This window comes from Marmota flaviventris, chromosome 10, assembly GCF_047511675.1.
Source record: "Marmota flaviventris isolate mMarFla1 chromosome 10, mMarFla1.hap1, whole genome shotgun sequence".
NCBI classification, from domain to species: domain Eukaryota; kingdom Metazoa; phylum Chordata; class Mammalia; order Rodentia; family Sciuridae; genus Marmota; species Marmota flaviventris.
The window spans coordinates 103,985,149-104,012,400 of NC_092507.1; the positions used below are offsets into that span (position 1 = coordinate 103,985,149).

General features: G+C 36.1%; 2 protein-coding genes across 18 annotated transcripts in view; one reads left to right on the plus strand and one right to left on the minus strand.

Annotated features, from left to right (window-relative positions):
• St7l (suppression of tumorigenicity 7 like) overlaps positions 1-9,957 on the minus strand; it is a 180,073-nt gene extending 170,116 nt beyond the window's left edge. For 12 of the 17 annotated variants that reach the window (XM_071618198.1, XM_071618196.1, XM_071618197.1 and 9 more), the window contains exons 1-3: positions 8,865-9,095; positions 5,981-6,063; positions 1,224-1,386 (exon numbers count right to left, since the gene is read on the minus strand). In XM_071618198.1, coding sequence (XP_071474299.1) covers positions 1,224-1,386; positions 5,981-6,063; positions 8,865-9,072 — 454 coding nt within the window. In that variant the 5' untranslated portion in view covers positions 9,073-9,095. Of the gene's footprint in view, positions 1-1,223; positions 1,387-5,980; positions 6,064-6,742; positions 7,005-8,200; positions 8,353-8,864; positions 9,096-9,842 lie in introns of those variants that run through there. The other 5 variants (XM_071618204.1, XM_071618202.1, XM_071618203.1 and 2 more) reach the window with 5 other exon arrangements.
• Capza1 (capping actin protein of muscle Z-line subunit alpha 1) overlaps positions 9,709-27,252 on the plus strand; it is a 40,422-nt gene continuing 22,878 nt past the window's right edge. The window contains exon 1 of the mRNA XM_027940339.2: positions 9,709-9,816. Coding sequence (XP_027796140.1) covers positions 9,778-9,816 — 39 coding nt within the window. The 5' untranslated portion in view covers positions 9,709-9,777. The remainder of the gene's footprint in view (positions 9,817-27,252) is intronic.

Consider the following 27,252-nt stretch of genomic DNA (forward strand, 5'->3'; position numbering starts at 1 on the left):
CTTCACCTGACCAAATCTTAAAAAATGCCAGGATCTGTACTCGGTATTTTCTACTAAACTGACATAACTAGTGACTGGGTTTATTGAACAAATGAGACATTACAGGAATTTTAGAGAATTAATTCATTTCTTAAAATTATCATTATTATTATACCAAATGAGAATAATCCAAAAATATCATTTTTATTTGGCTTTGAAAACTTTACTTTCCTAATTACATATCATTAATAATACTTGATTTCCATTACTGGACACATAGAGAGGAACTATCCACAATTCAAGTATGACAATGAACTATTCAAACATGAGGAACTAAACTTTGATGCCTCTGTAAGAAAACTGAAGAGAAAAAGTATTTTTCTCACTTTGCTCTCTTGGTAGAGATGGTAAATTCCTAGATTTCTCATTTGGCAAATAATAATATCCCCTGATTATTTGCTGTGTATGTACACACCAAGAAAAAGATTATAATTTCTCGTCTCCCTTATGACTAGTGGTGGCCATTTAACAAAGGTCTGATGAGTATAAAGTAAGTGGAAATAATATATAATGCTTCTGGGAAGTATCCTTGCCTGCCATGAGATGGATGAGGGAAATAGTGTCCATCTCCTGGCCTTTTCTCCTTCCTGCTGAATGCTTCATGGATATGATGACTAAAGCCAGAGAAAGTACATTGGACCACAAAGTAAAAATTGCATTTGAAGATGGCAGACTAACAAAATTGAAGGGATCTGATTTCTGATGATCACTGCTCTCCCCACTAGCCATGGATCACCTTTATTTACATGAAAGATAAAGTTCTCTTTATTTTAGTCTATTTGGTTGGCTGTAACAAAATACCATAAACTATATAGCTTATAAACAACAGAAATTCATGTCTCACATTTTTGGAGGTTGGGAAATTCATGATCTAGGTGCTGGCAAACTTAGTAGCATCTGGTGAGGATTCACCTTCTGGTTACGCTTTGTCCTCACAAGGTGGTAAGGGCAAATGGCTCTCTACAGTCTCCTTCATAATACCATTCATGAGGATCCCACCCTCAGGATATGATAACCTCTCAAAGGTCCCATCTCCTAACATTATCACATTGATGATTAGGTTTCAACATATGAATTTACCAGAGTCATATAAACATTCTCAGCACACAGTTGTTTTTCTATCTCCCAAAGCCAAATTCAGTCTTAACTATTCAGCTGTGAAAACATATTAAAAAACTAGTTACCCGATAAATTCTGTCTGCTTGTTTCACTTTGGCTGTTGCTTGAAGAAGGACCTGACTCTGAAATGCTGCTTTCTGTTCCTCCCATCAGTGGTCGCAAATGGCTTATAGATACTTGCTCAATAAAAGATGTGCCATGCTTATGGAAGTACCACCATTCAAAAATCTATGACAAAGAAAAAACATCTTTTACTTAAAATAGAACTGATCAGCAGATATATAAGCTCAAATTAAAACATTCTCTCAAGATGTTCCTGTTCAATTCAACATTTTAAATGCATTTACTCCCCCTCCCTCAAGAAAACAAACCTAAGATTTCCCCAAAAGCACATGCCATATGAAAGTAAAATACCATTTTTATAGTTTTTTTTTAAAGTTTTTATTTATTTATTTATTTTAAATTTATATATAACAGCAGAATGCATTAGAACTCTTATTACTTGAGCTCCATTTTAACAAGCTTAGGCAAAACATTGCAATAAAACATTAAGAACAATAAACGTTTAATTTATAAATTATTTAACTGTTTGCTATGCATGCTGTTGTATGCCTATAATCTCAGTGACTTGGGAGACTGAGGTAGGAGGATGGCAAGCTCAAGGCCAGGCCAGTCTCAGATATTGAGGCCCTCAACAACTTAGCAAGACTCTGTCTCAAAATACATAAATAAAAGGACTGAGAATGTAGCTCAGCACCCGGGGTTCAATGCCTAGTACCAAAAAAAAAAAAGGAACCAACCAAAAGAAGCTCTCTATGAATTAGTAGACGTTTTCATATTTGGATATTCCAACCTCCACAACTCCCTATGTCTGGTTCTTTGTGTTTCATCTTAAATTACAATTTCTCAGGGAACTTAGTTCCTGATTCCACAAAATAGAATAGGTAGTTGTGCTTCCACTAGATCTTATTTTCCTTTCATAGTAATCTTTTCACTTACAATGATTGTGCTATTCCTCAAGCCTCTAAGCAGACTTTTTTTTTTTTTTTTCATACAGCCCTTCCTCACTGCCCTCAGGTCTTTACTAAAACAAAAAACAAGCAAGCAAACAAAAAAAGGGGGGTGGGGAACAAAACAACCATTCAGTGAGGCTTTTCCTTGCTAACCTAGTTAAAATTTCAACTTTCTTCCCACATTTTATATGCCCTTTTCTGCTTCATTTTTTCCCCTTACCACTTATCACTGAGAATAAGAACATGCAAGAAAAAAAAAAAGAGTAAGAACATGCTATTTATTTTACTTCTTTATCTTTTATTAAATATCCCCATAGTATAATGTGTGCTCTATGAGGACAAAGATTTTTTTCTTTGTTTTATGCACTGCTATAAGCCCAGTGCCTTGAAACAGTGACACTCAGTGGGCACTCAATAAAAATTGTCAAATGAATCAATATCAATAATCACCTTCTAGACCAAATTCCAAGAGGCCAGAATCTGTCTGCTTACCATGGTATACTCAACATCTAGAAGGGATGTCTGTATATAAAAGGCTCTCTACATATTTGTTACATTAATAAATCAGGGGCTTTCAGTTGAACAACTAGTTTTATATGTTTCAAATATAAAGTTACTTCAATATCTTCCTCCTGTAATTTATGGATCATGTCCCTTAAAAAGGTAACCAACAGGGGCTGGGTTGTGGCTCAGTGGTAGAGCGCTTGCCTAATAAGTGTGAGGCACTAGGTTTGAACCTCAGTACCACATAAAAATAAGTAAATAAATAAATAGAGGGATTGTGTCCATCTACAACTAAACATATTTAAAAAAAAGAGAGTTAAACAACAGCTAGGTGTGGTGGTACATGCTTATAATTCCATTGATTCAGGAGGATGAGGCAAGAGGATCACAAGTTCAAGGTCAGCCTCAGCAACTTAGCAAGACCCTATCTCAAATAAAAAAGGCTTTAATCCCAGCAGCTCAAGAGGATGAAGCAGGAGGATAGTAAGTTCAAAGCCAGCCTCAGCAACTTAGACCCTAAGCAACTCAGTGAGACCCTGTCCCAAAATAAAAAATAAAAAGGGCTAGAATTGTGGCTCAAGGCTTGACTACTCTGGGTTCAATCCTCAGCAAACCCCCTTCAAAAAAGTTAACAGATAGACTATTCTCCTGCTAAATGTAATGGAGAAACATATTACCTCATTTAAAGAATAAACAAACACATCTACAAATGCCTAAAAGATTATAATTTTTTTTAAAATTACTGACCACAGAGTATCTCTCTCTCTCTCTCTCTCTCTCTCTCTCACACACACACACACACACACCAGTGTTCAAATCTCTAGGAATGTTGATTTTTGCCTTAGTAAATAATAAAGCAGCTACTTGTGTGCCTAAACTATGCAGTTGTTTTGTACTATATTGTAGCCCACTGACTAAATGCTACAATATTTAAAGGAAAGTGCTAGAAAATCAAATTGCTCCTTTTTTTTTCTATTATGCCACTAATGTTTTATGCTCAACCTAAAATGGCTTTCCTTTCTGCTTACTCTTACTAGTTAACAAGGAGTTAATTCCCACCAAATGTGGTCATGGTTTGGCTTATACCATATATTTTACTAAGATGTGGGATGAAACTTAAAGAAGAAACAATCAGAAGAAATTACACAAGCAGAAACTGTTTATGTGACAGAAAAGACAAGATTTATGTTGGATAAATCTTGGATTTAAAAATTGGATAAATGCCATCAAGAACTAAAATCACAAGGGGAACAAAAATAAACTGTTCTTCACTATAGCATTTTTATGAATAAATATGAATTCGAAGTTTTCTGAACTTTTAGATCAACTTTTTAACACAAATAAACAATGATAATAATAATTGTTAACATTTATCAAAAGCTTTCCATGAGCCAAGCATTTTACCAAGTCCTTTATAATACATTATGTCATTTAATTCTCATAATAACTAATTATAGAAATGAGGACACAAATTCCAAATTCAAACAACTAGCTCTAGTTACCACCACTGGGAAGTAAGCAGAAGTGAGTTTCTTATTCAGGTCTGTCTTACTTCAGAGCTTCTAACCATTACATTAAATGGCTTCCCAAATATATCTCAGTGTACATGTAAATGTATGTATACATGTAAATGTATGTGTATATGTAAGTCCAGATAGTAAGAGAAATTATATACACAACAACCTTTGCTAATATTAATAATTTAAAAAACTATCAATACTGCAAGGGTAATGACATAGTTTAGTCTTTAAAATGTTACTTGAATTTCCTATTTCAAAAAGAGTAACAACAAATTTTTTAAATGGTTTTAGACATCATATTTCTATGAATTAAATATATAAGATATCCCCTCTTTTAAATATGAAGGAATGAGAAATTTTATAGTTTGTGTGACTTGCCCAGAGTTATCAGCTAGTTGATACTCAAAATCAGATCCTGTTCCGAAATCAATGCTTTTTCCCCATATCAGCCATTTAAAGACAGTTTATTTCTGCTAGGCATGGTGGCACATGCCTGTAATCCAATGACTTAGAAGGATCCTAAGTTTGAGGCCAATCTCAGCAATTAGAGTGACCCTGTCTAAAAATAAAAAATAAAAAGAGCTGGGGATATAGCTCAGCCCATAGGTTCGATACTACCTTAATACCACCAAAAAAGAAAAGATAGCTTATTTTCTTATTTTAGATTTCACATGTATTCTATTAACTAAATATGCTAGAATATGACGAAATATGCTTTAACTATGAGTGGATCTTATCAACCAATAAATTGTGACTTATATTACCATATATTTTTTCTCCTGAATTCAAATTTTTCTGAACCAAGAGAAAAATTCCTTTTTTGTCTAACATTTACTTTTGAAAAATAGTGTCAGTCCCTATTTTTAAGTCCAATACAAATGATATTATTTCTACTAAAGCTGGAGAGCACCACCTACAGATAAGAAAAAGAATACAAAAATCCATGGGCCACACATGACATAATACTTAAAAGATTTTTATCTGTAGCAGTAGTTTTCCAAAATGTATATTAGAAAACACTAGATTCAATGGATATTATAAAATTTAAACATATATTTTTAAATTAAAAAATGATACCTTGTTAAAGGAAAAGTTGAATCAAAGTAAAACAGGTTTCTAACTAGGGCACTTCCCAGAATAATAGCCAAAATTCATTAAATACTTATTGAGTCAACTACCATGGTTACAAGTTTTATATATTCATCTCATTTAGTTCTCATAATCCCGTGAATACCATTATTTTCCCATTTACAGATAAAAACCTGGGGATTGTAAAAACTATAGGCTGAATTCTAGACACATAAATTTTAGTCTACTTAAGTTGTTAATATTAAAATATCGAAAGATTTTATATAAAGTCTGTATATCCAGTTTCTCTTAAAATCATTTATAAAACCAGAAGATGTACTAGTCATAAGTCTACATGACAACAATTATCTTCAGTTCCTTTTAGAAGGAATATGCACTTTGCAAGTTCCCAGTCCTCAAAGTAAATAAGGAATTTCTTACACTCTGCTGATTACATTCATTTTTTATTACTAATCTGGGTCCTTTAGACATTAAATTTGTAACCCATCCCAACACTTCCTGACTACAGTACAAATGTCTTTAATATGCAATAAATACTGTCAATCTCCAAACCTGTTTGACTAGGTAACTTTAAGTTACTAGGTACCAAACACATTTTTGAAATGTTGATATGTAAGTACTTGCAATTATTATAACCATATAAAAGATCTTTAGCTACATACCAAAACATGAATGGAAAAAATAAAAAGTACTTACAAATATTAGTCCTGATATCAAAGAAGATGTCCCTGTAAGTGCCACATAGAATTTGGGTGTCAATGAATTTAAAAATCCTGTCACTGTTAAAAGAAAAAACATAAAAGTTAAACACACAAACACACACACACACACACACACACACACAAATTTAAGTACTTAAGTTACAAATATGCAGGTGTCTTTGAGTGGAGGGACATATGGAGTACAGATACTCCTGATTTACAATGAGGTTGTGTCCTAAAGAACTCACTATAAATTGAAAATATTGTTAAGTCCATAATACATGTGATTTGACTAGACCATAGCTTAGCAACACAGTACACTATGGAGTATTGGTTGTTTATCCTCTAGACTGATTGCCTTAATAGGAGACCAGCTCCCTGTTGGTGCCCAGCATTGAAAAAAGCATACTCTTAACCGAGGCAAAGATCAAAATTCAAAATTTCTACTAAATCCTTATGGGCACCATTGTAAAGTTGAAAAATCCTAACCCAACCATCTAAGTCAGAAACTGTTTTAATATATAGTATGAAATTCATTTGAAGAAGTTGTAGTTTTTTAAATCACCACTATAAATTCCCATCCTATCACATATTTTAAAAAAATACATTCTCACATATAAAGCTAGGATTTCATACTGTTCATTAGTTAAAAAAGAAAAAAACTCAAAATAAGGCTTAGCATGTACAAGGCCCTAGGTACAATCCTTAGTACTAAAAACAAAACAAAACCTAAAATGCTTTTAAGAATGACTCATACTTAGCCAGGCATGGTGACGCTTGCCTGTGATCCCAGTGACTCAGGAGGCTAAGAAAGGAGGATCACGAGTTTCAGGTCAACCTAAGCAACTTAATGATACCACGTCTCAAAATAAATATAATAAAAAGAGTTGGGGATATAAATAAATATAATAAAAAACCATGTAAAATGTTCCTGGGTTAGATCCCCAATACCAAAAAAAAAAAAAATAATAAAAGAATTCAAAGCATATTTTAGCGTATTTAATCACTAGTACACATATGAAATCTAAATAAGAAAACAAGCTTTTTTTGCGGGGGGGGGGGGGGGGGCAAATTACGAATTGAACCCAGGAGCACTCTACCACTGAGTTTTTGTTGTCACTGTTGTTTCGATTTTTCTTTAACCACTGAGTTTTTGTTTTGTTTCTTAATACTCAAAAGACCTTTAAGTACTTTTCCTTTCTTTTTTTTTTTTTTCTTAATACCAGAGATTGAACTGGTAGGGGCACTCGACTACTGAGCCACATCCCCAGCCCTATTTTGTATTTCATGTAGAGATAGGGTCTCACTGAGTTGCTTAGCACTTTGCCCTTGTTGAGGCTGGCTTTGAACTCCTGTCTCAGCCTCCGGAGCCGCTGGGATTACAGGTGTATGCTATCTGTACCCAACTTAACCACTGTACTTTTAAGTCATAATTTACACTAGACCTTTTGCAAATCTATAAGAAGATAAACACACACTTTCACAAAGGAAATTTAAAACCACTCCCTAATTACTTTGGTTAGATATGAACCAGTGTTTCAAATTAGAGGGAAAGATCCAGTGTGTTTCTGGTTAAATTAGTTAAATCAGCAAAAAAGGCAAAATAGCTTAGGAAGAGAAGTAACAAACTAAGAGCTCTCTGCACCTGACTTACAGAAGTCCTGATTCAAATTCTTCAATTCAAATAACTGTCTCAAATACTTTTTCTTTTTTATGTATATCTTTTTGTGTTTTAAAATAAAAATCTGTAATAGTGAATTACTCTCATCTAAATGGTGTATTTAGTTAATACATAGAAAAATAAAGGATAAACACAATGAAAAACATTTCACTGAGCATACAAACTACCATTAAACACTTGATACACCTGTTACAGATGCCAAATTAGCTCTGCAGCTTGTTTTGTAATCAATTAGATCTGAATTTATATCATACTGATCTTCTAAAATATCCAAAATATTTCAGAACATTATCTCACAAAAGAGACATTTGCCTTCTCTCACTATAGAAAAAATTAACCATTATACTGACAAAGTCATAACTTAATAGAATTCTTCCATCTTGTTCTGAGTTTGCTACTCAGAACACGAATAAAAGAAATGTTGTAATAACATGGTAAGATGCCCTGGGCCCCATCCACTTCGTCCTGTTTACAGTTAAAGAATAGTTATTTGTAGAATCCATGGGGATCAACGTTTCTTACATGTCCTTGTACCTTAGTAGGAAGGAGCCCAGGCACCAAGAATTGTGGAAACAGGCTGCTAAATAACAAGCACAGTACAAATGTTGAAAGAACCAAACAAACCCATTACTGTCTGTGGAGCTCACTCTCTTCTTCCTTTACTGATCTGTTTTACTACTCAAAGCCTTTAAGAAAAAAAGACAAAACACTACGAAAACTATTTCTTAACAGATCGACTTTAAAACAAAAGAATGGTAGACTAAGACCGTGGCATTTCCTGAGATCTCTGTATTACAGATATGTATGCCTTTGTTGTCTGGCTGTGGGTCCCTCTTAGCTGGGCAGCTGGAGACTCAAAGGAACGATTTTCAAGGGACTACAAATGGTGATAGTGTATATAAATTCTGTATCCAAGTCTGAGAGTTGTGATATCTTCTGTCCTACCACCTAAAACCTTACAGCTTGTCAGGTGGTTTTTCCTCGGGTAAACGAGGACAGGAGAGGGCGGATCTTAAGACGCCCAGGGAGGAGTCGGTAGCTGCAACTCAGGTTTGACAATCAGCTGCGGGGTTATGGCCCAGGAGAAACTGAACCCACTGGATCGAGCAGCCCAGTCTCCTCCTATCTGCCCTTTGGCGTTGGCCCCAGACACCTCTCCTGGGTCCCCGCCCGTCCCTGGGAGGTCTGGGCCTCTCACCCGCTGCCAAGTTCTCACACAGCCTCAGGGGTACCCTCAGAGCGTATAGCAGCCCCAGCCCCGCCACGAACCACAACGAGGCCCCTGTCCCCGCCAGCCCGGCCCGCAGCCGCTCCCTCCAGCCCAGCGGCGGGCTCAGGCCGGGAGCAGGTGCAGGAGGAAATGCCGCAGCAGTCGCGGCTTCACTCCAGCCGTCACCGTCCGCCATCTTGCCGCTCCCGCAGGCGCCGGGAGTTGGGAGGGGAGAAGGGCAGGAAACCGAGCGTCGGGAATCCTGGGATAGTGGAGGACCTGAAGTTGGCCTCGGTAGAGGCTGAGTCCTGGGAACGGGACCTGGAAGATCTGGAAGGTGGCGGGCAGGACCCAACACTGGGCCTAACTTTTCCTTGGGGGGGAAGGGCCGATAGTGGCACCTATTCTGGAGGAACTGAACTAAGATGTCACGCTGGAGTGGTTTTGCTTCCAAATGAGATGAGGGTCACCTTTCACCCTATTCCCGGGGTTGGAAAAGCCACCGGTCTTTTCAAGGGCCGACCAGCTCTTAGCGCTTTGGATTCGGCTGCCATGGAGATCACCGGTACAGAAAAATTTAAAGGAATCACAAGTGCTCCTTAGTCGGAAGGAGCCCAGGCACCAAGAACAGTGGAAACAGGCTGCCAGCATCCATTAGATGAATGGGGAACGACTATAACTGAGAGAGAAAGATAATAGACTTCAAACTCCTGAAGGCAAAGCCGACTTCCTGGGGCACAGGCGCTCGAGGCCGTCACCCCCGGCGCGTAGCTGATATGGCGCCCTCTTGCTCGGCGTTTCCGGGCGGGTCCTTCCGACGGCCCCTGCGGTGATTCCATCACTCAGCTTCCTTCCCGGCCTGCCTCGCGCCCGCGGCCGGGCTGGGCCAGAGCAGCCCAAGATGGCCGACTTCGAGGATCGGGTGTCGGATGAGGAGAAGGTAAGGGGTCCGCCTCTCTCTCTTACCTCCTCCCCCGACTGGGAACAGGGGCCCGACCCGGCTGCGGTGGGAAGCCTGGCTGTATCCCCAGGAAAAAGAAGGTTCTTTTCCGGTGCTGGCATGCGCTCTCTGCAGTCGGGACGCTTTCCTGTTAAGGGGCTTTCCTCAGCCTCACGGTGTCCCCAGTTCCCCATTCCTTCACTCTCTTCTCTTCCTCCCGGACCTGGGGCACAGCCCAGTGACCTTCCTGTATGAGAAGAGACTTCCCTTATTGAACTGTGACTGTGGACTCTTTTCTGTAATTTTGAGAGTGGGCGATGGTGATGTCGCGATGTATTAAGCAGCAGGTATTTTACCGCCTCAGGCTGTCGGGGCTCACCCCATCCCCCCATTTTTTGATGTGTTTGGGGCTAGTTTAGGGCGAGTCACTTCCTGGTCAGGGTGGACTCTTAACTTCCCTTTTGCTCCTCCTTCCTCAGGAAGTGATTTTGCTGTCATGACTTCTACTGGGAGAGGTCTCCAAGTATTGTCCCTCTCACTACACATGCACTTATTTTCTCCTGTACTGTCGGCTGAACGAACTACCTACAATAAATGTGTAAGCCTCTGGGCATTGACTTCAGAATTTGAACACCACTTTTCCCTGCAGATGCTCCCATGATTGTTTGCATGTGCCTACGGCCCCCTAAGTGACTCTCTCCCTTGCATCTTGCATCGTCTTAACGATAATTTATTTAAAAATAGTTCTCAGCTTCTTGTTAACCAATCCAGAATAACCAATGAATTTTTTAAAAAAAACTCCAGAAAGGTTTTACGTAGTGCCTAAACCTTATGTTAACACAATCAAGTCTGGACAAAGCATCTGCCTTCTTTGATGCCCCATGGTGGTGTCTTGGGTTATTGTTGGATTTATCAGTGTGCAATTTATATACTTTTTTGTTTAAAAGTGTCTTTAAGTACAAGAGCAGGACCCAAGTGAGGTAGAATAACTATTTCACTGACAAATGCACACATTTTCTTAAAAGTTTGTCAGGGTTTTTTTTACTAAATACAGCATTTTAAGGCTTGTAGAAATTAGAATATTCTCACCAGATAACTCCTTATAGAACAAGAATTGTGTCTTTTGTTTCCAACAGTGACTGTTAGTTCCAAGTATGCACCCCTGAGTGTTCTGTAAGTCTAGCCAGGTTTATCTTATTATTAATATTATTTAGATAGAGATTGGAGAGAAAAGGGGAACTCTTTATGATCTGGGAGTCCTCTCTACAGAATAATTTGTTATATCTACATATGGCATGCCATTTTGAAATGCCAAAGAAGGTACTCAACACTTAAAAGCAATTAAACGACACTTTATCATTAGGTTTTCTCTTATTGGAAATTTATTCTCATAAGTGTTAAAGGTTTAGAGAAAAAACAATGCTGGAAAGAAAACAATAATGTTTATTGTAAGGCAAATAGTTAATGGTGCATATAAATTTTAATTATATGAAAATTCTGGGATAAAATATTTGGTAGCTCAACTGATGGTCCATTTATTTTAAGCAAAAAATTGTTACAAAAGATTTCACAAGGAATTTAGGTAAAAATAAACGTTGAGGTTTATTGTGTTGAAGTGATAACATTTAGCCAATGTTGGATTTTTGTCCTTGCCATTGGGCTGCAATGCCTTTTTAATTAAACTTGGAAAAATATGTATGTATTTCAATGGGCAAATTAAAATGTCTTTAGATATTAAGTGTGTTAATCAATAACATTAATCGCCTAGATTTTATAACAAATCCAGGACCAGTTTCCTCTTCTGGTGTACTTCTTTTGTTTCTTAATTTTAATAATGGCATAATAAGCAAACCATAATTGGTAAATATGCCAAAAAGTGTTGTTGAATTTCATTCATATTTAGTAAATTTGTTTGGTGGGGGTACTGGAGATTGAACCCAAGGGCACTTAACCAATGAACCACAGCTCTTTGCAAAATCTCCAGACAGGGTCTCGATAAGTTACTGAGGCTGACCTTGAACTTGTGATCCCCTGCCTCAGTCTCCCAAGGATCACAGGCATGTTCTACCTTTCCTGACTTTAAAGATTTTTTTAGATTAACAACATTGTCTTCCTTAGGGTGTATAATTAAGTTATAGCTGATACTATAAAAATCCATATGATTTGAGGTTACTAAAATTTTGTTAGTTTTTATTCCCAGAGGTGAAACCTATTTATATCTATGAATCTGAAAGATTATATGAGTTCTCCTAACTTGTTACCTTCTTCTAGACTTGAGGTACCTTTTTTTTAGTTGTTGATGGGCCTTTATTTATTTATTTATTCGTGCTGCTGAGAATTGAACACAGTGCCTCACACATGCGAGGCAAGTGCTCTACCACTGAGCCCCAACCCCAGACACTTGAGATACCTTTTAACTGAATTTAAAAAATTGAGAAAGTATTTTTCTAACAGGAATTGTTGATATGAATGCCTTAGAAGTCATAAACTGTAAATAATGAGATTTTTGTCCTATAAGATTTATACAAACCATAGCACTATTAAACTGATTTTTTAAAATCAAGATATTTTCATCCTTAATTTGTATTTTGAATTATTAAAGGAAGTTGAAAATCTGCCCTTCCCTCTCTTCTTCTTTCTCCCCCTCTTAGCTAAGACTCAACTGTATTTGGTTTGGATTATTTTAAGACATCTAAGCCATGATGCCAGATATGTTTTAATATTGCTGACTTTATTTTTAAATATTTTATTAATATATTTTTTTAATTTTTTAAAATATTTTTAATATTTTATTTTTGTTACATGAAAGCAATGGACCCTTAAGTAAATTTGTTGAATGATGGTCTCTGATTTCCTTGCAAGCATTTCTACGAAAAAAGCTAGTAAAATCATTCATTCTTAAAACTAACTGCTGAGGGTTTCATCACATTTATAAAGAGGAAGTTGGTTTGTTAATTCTTTCTTTCGATACTGGGAATTGAACTCAGTGGTTCCTTACCACCGAGCTACATCCTCAGCTCTTCTTATTTTTTATTTTGAAACAGAGTCTCCCCAGGTTGCCTAGGCTAGACTCCAACTTGGGATCCTCTTGCCTCAGCTTTCCGAGTCACTTGAGAATACAGGCCTGCACCACTGTGCCCCACCAGAAGCTGGGTTTTTAACTTCTTCATTATTACCTGAAATGGTCATGATGAGTTGTCTAAATAAAACAGGAAGTGGAAAATGTAATAACATGCAGAAATATATGCTTTTAGCTTTATCCTGAGTTCTTTTCTAGGTACTTAAACTCTTCAGTTACTTAGTTCTAAGTGCTTAGCAAAACCAAGATACCCTAACTAGGAAGCTTGAAATGTGGAATGAACTACTTGCTTGGGTTCTTTGCATTGTTTCCTTCATTTCACAATTCATCATTTTTTAAACAAATGCAAAGAGAATTTTAGGGCTGAAAAAAGGTGGGTTCCCCCCCCCCACTTTAGCCTTACTAGTAGAATATTTGTATATAACTTCAAAAATAAATTAACTGAGAAATAGATCTATATGTTTTTAGTTTAGACAATAGTTTCTCTTGTAAGCCTTTTTTTTTTTTTCTCTCTTTTGAGAAACAGATTTATCAAAATCACTAGTAGAGATGTAAAAAATGTTATAAATAGATTCAGGGATTGAGGGCTCTGATAGAGCTCATGGAAATATATTAGACTAAGTTTCCTTGATTATGTATTCCCTCCTCAATTTACTAGAGGAGTCATTACTCTTGTACAATGAAGTAAGCCCTAAAGCTATTTGCTATGACAAGTCATCAATTAGCATTAACACTTTCATTCTGGGTTTTTTTTTTTTGTTGGGGGGGGGCAATAGGTTTTTTGTAGTATTGGGGGTTGATCTAATGCATGCTAGGCAAATGCTGTACTACTGAGCTATATCCCCAGCCCTTTTAAAATTTTTTAATGATACAGGATCTCGCTAATAACCCAAACTGGCCTTGAACTTTGTAGCCTTCTGTCTCAGCCTCCCTAGTAGCTGGGAGTAGTAGTCTGGGCTACCACACTCATTACAGTACTTTCATTCTTTATTTTCACTTCTTTTTAGTTAGCTTTGCTGAGTAGTATTCATAGAATGTCTTACAAAATTGAGGGTCAGGAGCACGAAGCCTAAGCAGGTACAATCCTTGTTAAGAGTACAGGGTTATCATAATTTCTTATAAAGCATTAAATTATTTTATTAGAATCAGCCTTAATGCTAAACAAAGTAGTATAATTAGCCAGAAAATTAAGACCCAGGTTTGTATGATTCTGACCCATGCTTTTTTCACTACACTTTTTTTTTTTTTTCACGTACCATGAATGAAAAACCAGAATAGAGACATCCTTTTAAGGAATTATAAGTGAGGTGTTGTGATGTAGTGGAAAGAATGGTTTAGAGTGTTAGAAGACTTGGGTTCTCCCTGGTGTGCATTTAAACAACTAGATGTGTGGTTTTGGAAAAATCACTTAAATAAGTGGGCCGCACGTTTCTTTCTAAATTAGGGAAGTAGGGGGAATTGAATCAAACCGCCCCAACAAAGTTTGATGAACTTTTTCAAACTCCAATAAAGAAATCTCTATTTTAAAAATTGAAACATTAAAATGTTCTAGGAGATTCTTACATTGTCTACTTGCCTACATTTCCCTGATAACAAGACTGAGTTCCTTAGTAATTGGACCATGTCTTTTTATCTAGTGCTTAGCACAGCATCAAGAACACAGTGTAGACACAGCCTATTGATGCAAAAGAGATCACAGCTTCGTTAATTTTCGTATTTCCCCAGCTCACATGCCTGTACCCCCAATAAAACATCCCTCTTCAAATTGTTTCTGGTAATCTCTAGGTATCGTTTTCAGGAATGTGTCTATACTTTTTTTTGTGCATTACAGTATCTAAATAAATACCTGCTGCCATCACAGGTGCTGTGCCATACCACTGCTGGGAACATTCAACCCCCCTGGGGGCCTTTTCCTAATAGATCCCATCTTGTCTTGTGGATACCAAAATGACTATGTATATATACTTGCCAGCAGCCTTGCAAACAACTAATGAAAGTATTTCCTCCTCCTGCTGTAATAAATTCAGAAAAACACATGCTATAGGACCAGGCATTATTTGTTATTTTCTCTCTCTGTCTGGTGTATAAATTTTTCCCATCTCCTTGCCAAAAACAAATAAATCCTTAAGTGGATCACAAAATTTAAAACTCTGGATGGGGGAATTTAGTCATGATAGTGAAGACAAATGACTGGGCATTTTTAACTTGAAAATTTCAATATCTGTGTAGTGTTATTATCTTCCTCTCTTACCTCCCTTCATCATATTTCCTTTCTGCTCCTTTGGAACTCTTCATTTCTCTGCATCCCACCATGAGTCTCCTGTGGAGAGGTGTAGAACATTTCCTATCATCTTTTACACCTTTAGCCTCTCCTTTTGTTCATTCAGTATTTAGTCCTGTAAATTCTTCCTTCTTGTCATTAGATTCTGCTCCTCCATCTCCATTAATTTTTAAAAACTTTTTATTTTATGCATATGAGAACTATAATTACATGCTTTAAGTGGTGGGAAAGGGTGTGAGTTAAAAGTCCCCTCTTATTCCTCTTCTCCAGCCACCCAGTTCTGCTGAAAGTCAGCCAATATTAACAATTCTTTTTGTATCTTTTCTATTCTATGCATATCCAGACAAAAAGATATGCTTTGTACTTAATAGTTTCTCTGACCTGTCCACATTTCTTCTAACACTGTCTTTATTTGGGACTCCTTCTTATTTGAATTATTTTTAATAACATTCTTAATTATTCTCTCTGCCTCTACCCTCTCCTTTCTTTCTACATTCTAGCTGATTTATTATAAATTCTTCACAGTTATATTAATGAGTTTTGAGCAGTATGTAAAATTTATCTTTGCTACATATGTATTTTAGGGTGATGTCTTATGAGATGTAATGTTCAGTTCAGTGAATCATATGATATCACTACAATATCAGTCAGGGTATAGCATATAAATAAGAAGTTAGTATAATACTGTACTGCAATAAAGAAAAGTGGTAGGATTTTTTAAATGTGAGAGAACTTTGACTTGTGGATTCTTTGTTTTGTATCTAGGTAACATTTAAGTACTTTCTGTGTGCTAGGTACTCTGTATTATACCAGTAGGAGAGATACTTACTTGTCCTCATTTTACAGTTTGATAAACTGAGGCACATTTAAGGTTAAAAAAAAAGCCAACTTTGTAGAATAATTAATAGAGCAGGGTAACATCAGTAGATTATTTCCGGAGCCTATGATCCTGCTTATTTTGATTCTTTGGAGTAGATGGTGAAGATAGTAAGCAGTTCTGTTGACACAATGACATAGTCTTAAACAGCAACCAAGTTAATGGTGTAGTAACATGAATGCGTTTATAGAAAATAAAATATTGAGGCTTTCAGGAGATAACTGCATATAATTATTACTTAATTAGTTTTTTTTTTTTTTTTTCTGTTTTTGTTTTTTTGGTACCAGGGCTTGAACCCAGGCAGGGGCTCAATCACTGAGACACATTTCCAGCCTTATTTTTTGAGACAGGGTCTCACTAAGTTGCTGTGTCTAGCTTTGATTCCTAGTCCTCCTCCTGAGCTCAGTTGCTCAGGGGAAAAACTTTGGTATTATTTTTTATTGTTCTTTCTCTCACTCTGTGTGTGGGCCATTAGCATATCTTGTAGCTCCACCTTTAAAATAAACTCAAAATTTGACTGTTTTTCACCACACCTTTATTCCACTAAAATCTCTTAATCTAGATTTTTACAAAGTCTTCTCTGATTCCCTGTTTTTACTATTGTTCCCTGCCCCAACTCCTGTTCCAACACCTCCTCTCAGGAAAGCACCCAGAATGATCTGGTTAGAATGTAGGTAAGAATATGTCACTCCTGCTCACAACCCTCCAGTAGAATAAAAGTTATTACCCTGACATCCACCTCCTACCCTGGAGATTGAACCCAGGACCTCTGCCACTGAGACACATTCCAAGCCCTTTTTTATTATTTTATTTTGAGACAAGGTCTTGCTAAGTTGCCCACACTGGTCTTGAGCTTGACATCATCCTGCCTCAGACTCCCTTACAAGGAGTGTACCACCATGCCTATCTGTCTTGGGATTTTTACCTCTTTGCCACTTTTCTTGAGTTCATCTCCCACCATTTCTGATACCCTGATACTCTCTGGTCCATCCGTACATTCTCACTAAGGGTCTTTTATTTTCTCTCTTCTCTGGAGTTCTCTTCCTTCTGTATCACTTACTTCATTCAGTTATTTAACCTGAATTATCTCCTCTGTGAAGACTTATCTGGTTACCCTGTTCAATTCCGAATTCTGACATTTTGCATCCCCTTTCTTTGCCTTATCTTTTATTCTTTCACATTTATTACTAACATACTATGTATTTGAGTTATTTTTTGTTATCTGTTGTCTCTCCACCTACTAGAATGTAAGCTCCATGAGGACAGCATGCTAATGAATAACTATTGCCTAAAACATAGTAGGCCTAGATTTTTGTTGAATGAATGAGTGAATGAATGTTGCTTTAACAGTTTGTCTTGATTTTTCATTAGTTAAATTCCAGAGAGCAGTCTGATTTCCAGGTTTTGAGAAGCTCTAGTGCTAATGCCAGTACTTTCTTATTAACTGACAGAAATTTTTATTTTATTATTATTTTTATTTTATTATTATTTTTATTTTATTTATTTTATTATTATTATTATTATTATTTTATTTTAATGGAACTTTGTAGTCAGAAAGTTTCAGCAGGTTTCCATAACCTACAGAATAAAAACAGGTTTGATATTAGCTTACTACTGCCATCTGACTCATCTACCCTTCTCTTTTATTATCTCCCAGTAAGTCCTCTGATCACCCAAACTGATCCGCTTTAAAAAAATATTTTCCTATCTTTTTTGTTCTTACTACTCATTTTCCCACCTTTTTGGTTCTTACTATTTCACTCTCTTGTAATGGCCCCTGGAAGTATCTGAAGCACTTGGCAGAATATAGCTTAGATCCTTTCTCTTCCTTCTAAAACAGGGTTCTGTTTTGTTTTTGTATTGTTTTGTTTTTTGGTACTGGAAATTGAACCGAAGGGCACTTTACCACTGATTTCCATCCACAGCCCTTTTTATTTTTTATTTTGAGCTGAGGTCTCTCTAAGTTCCTTAGGACCTTGCCAGGTTGCTGGGGCTGTCCTCGACCTTCTGTCTTCCTGCCTCCGCCTCCTGAGTTGTTGGGATTACAGGTATGCACCTCTGTGCCTGGCTTCCTTATAACTGTTCTTTCACCAACCCAGCCCTTATCATCTCCTTCCCTATAAGTTCTGTGCCATATATTATCTGTACTACTTATTTGGCAGTTTTGCTGCTTTGGATTGTAGTTATTTTAAAATAATTGACACATCCTTATTGAGGACTATTATTTGTGTTAATTGTTTTGCTATTGTAATGTATACAGAATTTGGAAAACCAAGTTACTGAACAGTGTTTCTTCTATCCATTGTGATTATTTTCTACTTTATATTAAGTGAAGGTAGTGGTTTTCAACCTTGACAACATGTTAGAATCACCTGAGGAAGGCTTTAAAAGTCTTTGTGTCCATCCAAATGTAGTGGCCACATGCCTATAATTTCAGTGACTTGGGAGGCTGAGGCAGGAGAGGGTCGAAAGTTCAAGACCAGCCTCAGCAACTTAGTGAGGCCTATCAAAAAGAAAAAGAAAAAAAATTCACTGCCCAAGCCCTACTGATGAGTACTCTGCCTGTTAAGAGACGTATTACTTTGGAATCTCTGCAGATAGAACCCAGGTATCAGTTCATTTAAATCTCCCCAAGTCATTCTAATCTGTAGCCAGAATTTAGAACCAGTGCTTTCAAGCAAAAGGGAATTTGTTGGCTTACTTCTTTGGCTGTTCTCCTTTTGTCCCTGTCTTACTACTTATCTCAGTGCCCAGGACCAAATGAATTATTTTTTTGTTTACCTATAAAAATGTGAACTATTTTTGTCTAACTTTAAATCCTATTTTTGTCATTCATTTAATTTTTAATTTTTTTTTTTTTTTTAGAGAGAGGAGAGAGAATTTTTATTTATTTATTTTTTTTAGTTTTCAGTGGACACAACATCTTTGTTTGTATGTGGTGCTGAGGATCGAACCTGGGCCACACGCATGCCAGGCGAGCACGCTACCGCTTGAGCCACATCCCCAGCCCCTATTTTTAATATTTTTATTGGTGAATTATAATTATATACAATAGTAGTCTTTATTATATGTTCACATTGTATAGCATGATTTGTATTGTTTCATTTCCCCATACTTCCTTTTTTCCCTTCTACCTTCCCTCCCTCTATTCCCCATCTTCTGCTTCTATTTCAATGAGATCTCTTTTATTTCCCATTTTCTCTCTAGCTTCCACATATGAGAAAAAACATACAATCCTTGACTTTCTGAGTCTGGCTTATTTCACTTAGCATAATGTTCTCCATTTTTCTTCATCTATTTTCCTGCAAATTATATAATTTTGTTCTTCTTTATGTCTGAGTAAAACCTCATTGTATGTATGTACCATATTTTCTTTATCCTTAGATGGACACCTCGGCTAGTTCCATAACTTGACTACTGTGAACTGTGCTGCTATAAATTTGGTTATGCATGTATTGCTATAGAATGCTGACTTAAATTCTTTTGGATAAATACTGAGGAGTGGTATAGCTGGGTCATATGGGTGGGTTCATTTCTAGTCTTTTGAAGTATCTTCATATTAATTTCCATAATAGTTATATTAATTTACAATTTCACCAACATGTAAGTTAAAATTTTTTTCTTAAAATTTTTTTTTATTGTAGAGACACAATACCTTTATTTTATTTATTTCATTTTTATATGGCACTGAGGATTGAACCCGGTGCCTCACACATGCTAGGCAAGCACTCTACCACTGAGCTCCAGCCCCTGTAAGTTGAACTCTTAAAAGAAGACCTATTACTCAAAATCTGATAATGTATAGACATTTGCTTAGGGGGAAATATATAGATATCTAAGTCCATTTCATGTTATTTCATTGCATTAGATATCTAAGTCCATTTCATGTTATTTCATTGCATTAGGTTGTTTTGTTTTGTTGTTGTTGGGGGTACTGGGAATTTAACCCATAAGTGCTCGTCCGCTGAGCCACAACCCCAGCCCTTTTTATTTTCATTTTGAGACAGGATCTCGCTAAGTTGCTGAGACTGGCCTCAAACTTATGATCCTCCTGCCTTAGCCTCCTGAGTTGCTGGGATTACAGGCATGTGCCACTGCACCTGGCTACTTTGGATTCATCAAGTAGTATTAAGCAAGCATTATACTCTCTAATGAAGAAACCAAAACCCAAGCAATTAAGTGGTAAAGGTAGCATGTGAATCCACGTTTGACTCCCAATGATTCTGAAGAAAAAATAGAATCAGCAAAAAGATACACTTTTAAGGTAGGATGCCATAACATGCCAGATGAGCACTAGATGTTAAAACAAAATCCTTCTTGTTTTTTATTGTTTCTGTTTCCATCCAGTTAACTCTACTATTTTGGACTTGATGTCTGCATCATTACTGTCTGGCACCTGAATCTCAAAGTGTCAGTGTGGACTTTTCCCTAATTTCTTCACTGAGTCTATTTTCAAAAAAAAAAATTCATCATATCTTGTAATGGGTATTTTAACACATTTAAGTTCCAAAGCAACAAGGTGCTCGTTTATTTTTTTTAATTCATTTTAATCTGATTTTCAACTCATTAGAACATTCTCTCACTTTTATATTTCCTAGTTCTTGATCTAGATATTTAAGCAGATATGCCAATTAAACTAAATAGGATTCTGTTTTAGTCAGCTTTTTGACTGCTGTGACTAAAAGGATCTGACCAGAACAAATGTAAGGAGGAAAAGTTTATTTGAAGGCTCGTGGTTTCAGAGGTTTTAGTCCATAGAAGGCTGGCTTCATTCCTTAGGGCTTGAGGTTAGTCTGAACATCATGGGGAAGAGGGTGACAGAGGGAAGCAGCTCACATCCTGGTGATGAGGAGGCAGAGAGACTCCACTCTCCAGATACAAAATATATACTTCATAGCCATGCCCCCAGTTAACCACTTCCTCCAGCCACACCCCATCTGCCTCTAGTTACCACTCAAAATTAATCCCTATCAGGGGTTTAAATCACTGATTGTGTTAAGACTCTTAGAACCCAATCATTTCTCCTCTGAACCTTCTTGCATTGTCTCATGTGAGCTTTTGGGGGACACCTTACATCCAAACCATAACAGATCCTTTTCCTTCTTGGGTGTGTGCACATGCTTGCATGTCCATACTGTTACATTTATGATAATGTTTTCAATCTCAATTAAGATTGAGACAATACTCTAAAATTTTTGTTCTGTTTAACAATTGATGATTTAAGGCATACCACTTACTTTGAACTTCTTTTTTTTTTTTTTTTTAATATTTATTTTTTAGTTTTCGGTGGACACAACATCTTTGTTTGTATGTGGTGCTGAGAATCGAACCTGGGCCGCACGCATGCCAAGTCGAGCGTGCTACCACTTGAGCCACATCCCCAGCCCTTGAACTTCTAAATAAACACTTAGGATGAATGTTTGGGATTCTTTTTTTTCTTTTTTAACCAACAGTATGGATGTCTTATATTAGGAAAGTCCAGGATGAGAACTAAGGAACTTCTAACTTGGTGCATAAAGTTGTAAACTAAAGGGAATGGTTGGGAGAGATAACTAGATAATAGAGGAACTGTTATTTGTTGTTGTTGTTTTCTTGTATGCTGTAAATTTTGTGCTTAAGTATGTCATTTTTATACAGTATTTATACTGAATGGTATAAAATACAATGATTACTCCTGTTAAGGAAAAATTATTCTGAACCATGATAAAATGGTAAGACTATTCAAGACTGTTGCCATAGAGGAGACATTAGGCTCAACTCCTAATACAGTAAGATAGCAGGGGATTTATAGCCAATGAATAGAATGATGCCCCCAATGAGTACGTTATCAACAGATGGAAAATAATTAGGAAGAGACCGGGTAGACCAAAGACATACAAAGTTACAGAAATGAAGAACTTGATCAGATATCAGAGGTAGGCAAATTCTTGCTAAAACTGGGATAGGCAGTCCAAAGACAGGGGAGAAGGGAAAGTCAAGGCCTAGTTGAGGAAATAGTTCTGAAGTTTGTTGTTAATCTGTGTGTGTGTGTGTGTGTGTGTGTGTGTGTGTGTTTTAGTTATAATTACTTTAGCAAATCTTCACTGTTTATGAATACCAGAAAAACAGTTACTTCCTAGAATTGGTAGAATTTTTAAAAAATAAAATTGCTCTATATAAAACAAACTTGCCTGTCTTCCCTACTTACTTGTCTATAACCACTAGGAATTTATGTCTAGTAAATTATTGTCCTAGACAGTTTATTGTTGCTCTACTAAAAACATTTAAACCAGATTAAAAAATGATCCAAAATTGAGGCAAGGCATGTTCTTGTGCCGATGGTGGAAACCAGAGCCTTGCGCATGCCAGGTAAGTACTTTACCTCTGAGCTGTATCCCCAGCCAAACATACTTTCTTTTCTCTTGTCAAAAGTAACACACTGGCCTGGGGTTGTGGCTCAGCAGTAGAGCACTCGCCTAGCACATGTGAGGCCCTAGGTTCAATCCTCAGCACCACATAAAAACAAATAAAATAAAGGTATTGTGATGTTATTATTAACATCACAACTAAAAAATAAATATTAAAAAAAAAAGTAACATACTGTGGGACTGGGGTTATGGCTCAGTGGTAGAGTACTTGTCTAGCATGTGTGAGGCACTGGGTTCGATCCCCAGCACCACATTAAAAAATAAAATAAAGGTATTATGTCCATCTACAACTAAAAAAAAAAAATTTTTTTAATGTGTGGCTCCTGGGAGATGTAACATGCCTTATGTCCCTCCTTCACTTCATTAAGTAAATAAATAAATAAATGTCCTTTCCTGAAGTGTATAGCCTCTTTGAAAAACATAACTGGGCTGGGGATGTAACTTGGTGGTAGCGTACTTGCCTAGCATGTGCAAGGCCCAGGGTTCAATCCTCAGCATCACCAAAATAATAATAACATCAAAAGTAATATCTTGATTATCTTCAAATGAGAAAAACTCCATTAAGAAACAGCATTTAATTGTATGCAAAACTTTCTTTCTTACCGGGATAAGAATAAAGTAGACTTCTTTAAAAAAAATAAATGTAACTTTCCTTGAATATATCTGAAATGGAGTAGAATTTAAAAATAAATTAAAATAAGCAAAGTAAAAGAAGAAGCCAATCTTTGTTTGCTGATGACATTACTCTATACCTAAAGCATTAAAAAATCTACCAGAGGGCTGTGGTTGTAGCTCAGTGGTAAACGCTTCCTTTGCACTTGAGGCCCTAGTAGGTTCGATCCTCAGCACCACATAAAGATAAATAAATAAAATTAAGTTACTGTATCCATCAAAAACTATAAAAAAAAATTTACCAGAAGATTTCTAGATCCAATAAACAGTTTCATCAAAATAGCAGGATACAATACTAACATAAAACTCAGTATCCTTATTTTTTTCCTTTAATTTTCTACCTATCTGAAGGGGAATGCTAATATTAGGCTATTATGCTTGCCCCCCTGTGATATTTTTGGGAGCACTTGCCTAGCATGCACAAGGACCCAGGTTCAAGACCCAACACGGTAAAAAATGTGTGTGTGAGAGAGAGAGAGAGAGAATATATGTGTATATATGTATGTATATATACTAAAAACAAGTAAAATAATTTACTGCTATTGTCCTTTCCTGAAGTATATAGCCTATTTGAAAAACATAAGAAAGCTTCAAAAGATGTATTGTTCCTTTAAAAGGAAGTTGGAACAAAAACGTTTTGTAAAACTTTTTTGGTCAGTAGAAAGTTATTATTGTTTATAGTTATTGCTGAAGATAGTAATGATGGAAAATATAAGATGATTGGGAAGCAAAGAATTTCTAAAAAAAGAAGAAATTGTGCCTTGGTTATTTGAAGGATTAGCTCAGTTGAATAATTTAAAGCAACATTTTTCTTACTGTGACTAGTTAAGATAACAATAGCTGACATATTGAGCTTGTCCAATTATATTTTAAGTGTTCTAAAAACGTGACAGATATTATTATCTTATTTAATTTCTCAACAATTCTTAAGGAATAAATAATTTCCCACTTTAGGGACCGAATGTGGTTCAAGAGATTTTAAGAGAATGAAATTAAGGCCGGGGGGGGGGGGGGGGGGGCGCTGGGGTTGTGGTTAAGTGGTAAAGCGCTTGCCTGGCAAGTGTGAGGCACTGGGTTACTGGGTTCGATTCTCAGCACCACATATAAATAAATGAATAAAATAAAAGTCCATCAACAACTAAAAAAAAAAAAAAAATTTAAAGAGTAAAATTCAAAACCATGTCTATCCCAATCCAAATCTTGTATCTTTCCATTTTGCCATAGTACATCATAATAATCTTTATTAAAAACTGGACTCTTGGTGTCAATTTATTCAAAAGGAATTTTGTTAATTTACTAATTGCCTGCTGTGTGCTATTTAATTTGCTTGACCCTATATATAGAAAAGGAAAGTAAGTTTCCAAGTTGCCCAAAACAAAGCTTGAATCCTTGGGGATAGAATGATATCTGTAGAAATAATTATCAATAGCAGTTATATTTTAGGTGCTATGACAAATGTTCCAAGTAAAATATAGTAGGAGTATAGAGGATTCTTGAAACTAGAACTACTGGGATATACTTCTTAGAAAGAAACAGAACCACCCATGCATAAAAGATGGGAAAGATTTAAACAGGTGAAAATGGGGAAAGAAGCATAACTTTCAAGGAGAGTGTGAGTCAAGGCCAAGAAACAAATTTTAATACACGCAATAGGTAAAGATTTTGGTAGACAACAGAGATAGATGCAAGCAGAGATTTGGCTCCTGGAATATATAAAATTTTGGTGATATATACTGACCTGAGTCTTGCTGATAGTGGAATGTGAGTATTACCTAGTGAAAGAATTCTTTCTTGCCCATCTAGAATTATCTGCCCAATATTCACTAACAGGTATAATTATTAAATGTTTGACTTGAGGTCCTTTGATATGTGATTGTTAAGGAAATCACTTTAAAAACTAGTTATGAGTAGATGTAATGTTGATGACTGTGCTGGATCTGTTACTAAAAGAATAATAATAAGCTAAAAATGGGTTTCACACCTTTTAGAAATTCCTTTTTTTTTTTTTTTTAGTACACTTTCCAAAGTTTCTTTCCAACTATGGTATATGAAACAATCTAACAAAAAGCATTTATGGGGAACAATGTGATATGATTTTCTGGGGTTTTTGTTTTGTTTTGTTTTTTTAATATTTTGGGAATTGAACACTGAACCACATCCTCAGCTCTTTTTAATTTTTATTTTGGACAGAGTCTAAGTTGCTTAGGGCCTCACTACTGTGATCCTCCTGCCTCACCATTCCAAGTGCTGGGATTATACACGTACACCGCCATGCCTGATTGTCTGATTGATTTTTAAATTTTTAGTACAGATGTTAATGTAAAGATGAAATTTTGAGTCTTGCAAGGGTTGGATATTTTTCTTTATTTCCTCCTTGTAGAAAAGTGAGAGGATTGTCTTTCATTGGTTATATTTAGATTTTTAATTTTCTCTTCTTGTTTACAAACAAAGTACAATGGATTTTATGAAATTAACCATATTGTAATATTTATATGAGGGAATGTAATTGTGATAAAGTTTGAGTTACTTTAAAATGCTGCCAATGGGACTTTCCTCCACCACCTCTTCTGCCATGATGTTCTGCCTCTCTTTGGCCCAGAGAAATGGAATTGGCTATTTATGGACTGAGACCTCTGAATCCATGAAGAAATGGAAGCACAGGGGGATAAATAATTTTTTCATAAAGCCTGAGCTTTATACCTTAGTCTGAATACAATGCCATTGAAAGTAACCTTTCATTAATAATAAAAGTTAAGTCTAATGAAGAAAAAAAATGATACAAATGCAATTATATCCTTTATTACAGATATAGAGTAATGAATGCTTTGTATAGTTAAACCATTACTTTATGAAATAAGGACAATTTTAAAGCTTTTTATTTTAAAACAGCAGGGGTTTTTTTGTTTTTGTTTAAAACCCCAATGTTACTGATTCTCAAGTAGGGGTGCTAGCATACCTTCACTCTATGGGAAATATCTGTTTCCTCTTTGTATCCCTACCAAAATCTTGAGAATGACTAACAAAATTACTGTTGCTGAAAATGTCATCCCTTGGGGGCTGGAATTGTGACTCAGTGGTGGAGCAATTGCCTACCATGTGTGAGACACTGGGTTCAATCATCAACACCACATAATAAACGAATAAATAAATAAATATATGTATTGTGTACATCTACTATGTTTGTACACACACACACACACACACAGACGTAAAGAAAATGCCATTCCTTGCAACTAGAGACTATCATGCTATGTGAAATAAGCCATGCCATATCCCATCCCCCATCCCCCCCCCCCCCCCAAAAAAAAAGGCCAAATGTTCTCTCGGATATGTTGATGCTAACTCACAATAAGGGGTGGGGTGAAGGGAATAATAGAAATACTTTGGATTAGAAAAAGAGGAATGAAGGGAGTAGGGGAATGGGAGTAGGAAAGAAAGTAGAATGAATTGGACATTACTTTCCTATGTTCATATATGATACACAATCAATATAATTCTACATCATGTACAACCAGAAGAATGGTAAGTTGTACTCCATGTATGTATAATGTCAAAATACATTCTATTGTCCTGTATAACTATAAAGAAAAAAAAATTTTAAATGTCATCTCTCACTTACACTGCAACAAATATTTTTTACAATTACTAACTGTATAGCTATTTTTGTTTTCCCTTTTGCTCTTAATTTTTATCTTTGTTTTGGCCCACTTTTTTTTTTTTTTTCAGTGCTATGGATTAAACTCAGGGCCTACATCTGAGCTACATTCCCAGCTCTTTTTAAAAAATTTTATTTTGGGATAGTTACCCAAGTTAACTTCAAACTTGCAGTACTCTTGCCTCAGTCTCACAAGTAGTTGAGATTGTAGACATGCACCACCAAACTCATTTGACCCACTTTTATAGGTGGGTGATAACATTTTTGACTTTTAAACCTAATATTTATCATTTTACTTAGCCCTCCCAACTTCGTGACAATTGTACCTTTCACAAGCATAGCTTTAACTCAATTCCTGGTTTTAGAAAACTAATATTCTAAAAGGACAAAGCCAAATCCATGTGACACACTAAAGATAATCCTCTGGAGTTTTACTTCTTGTAAATAATGCATTATATATTTCAG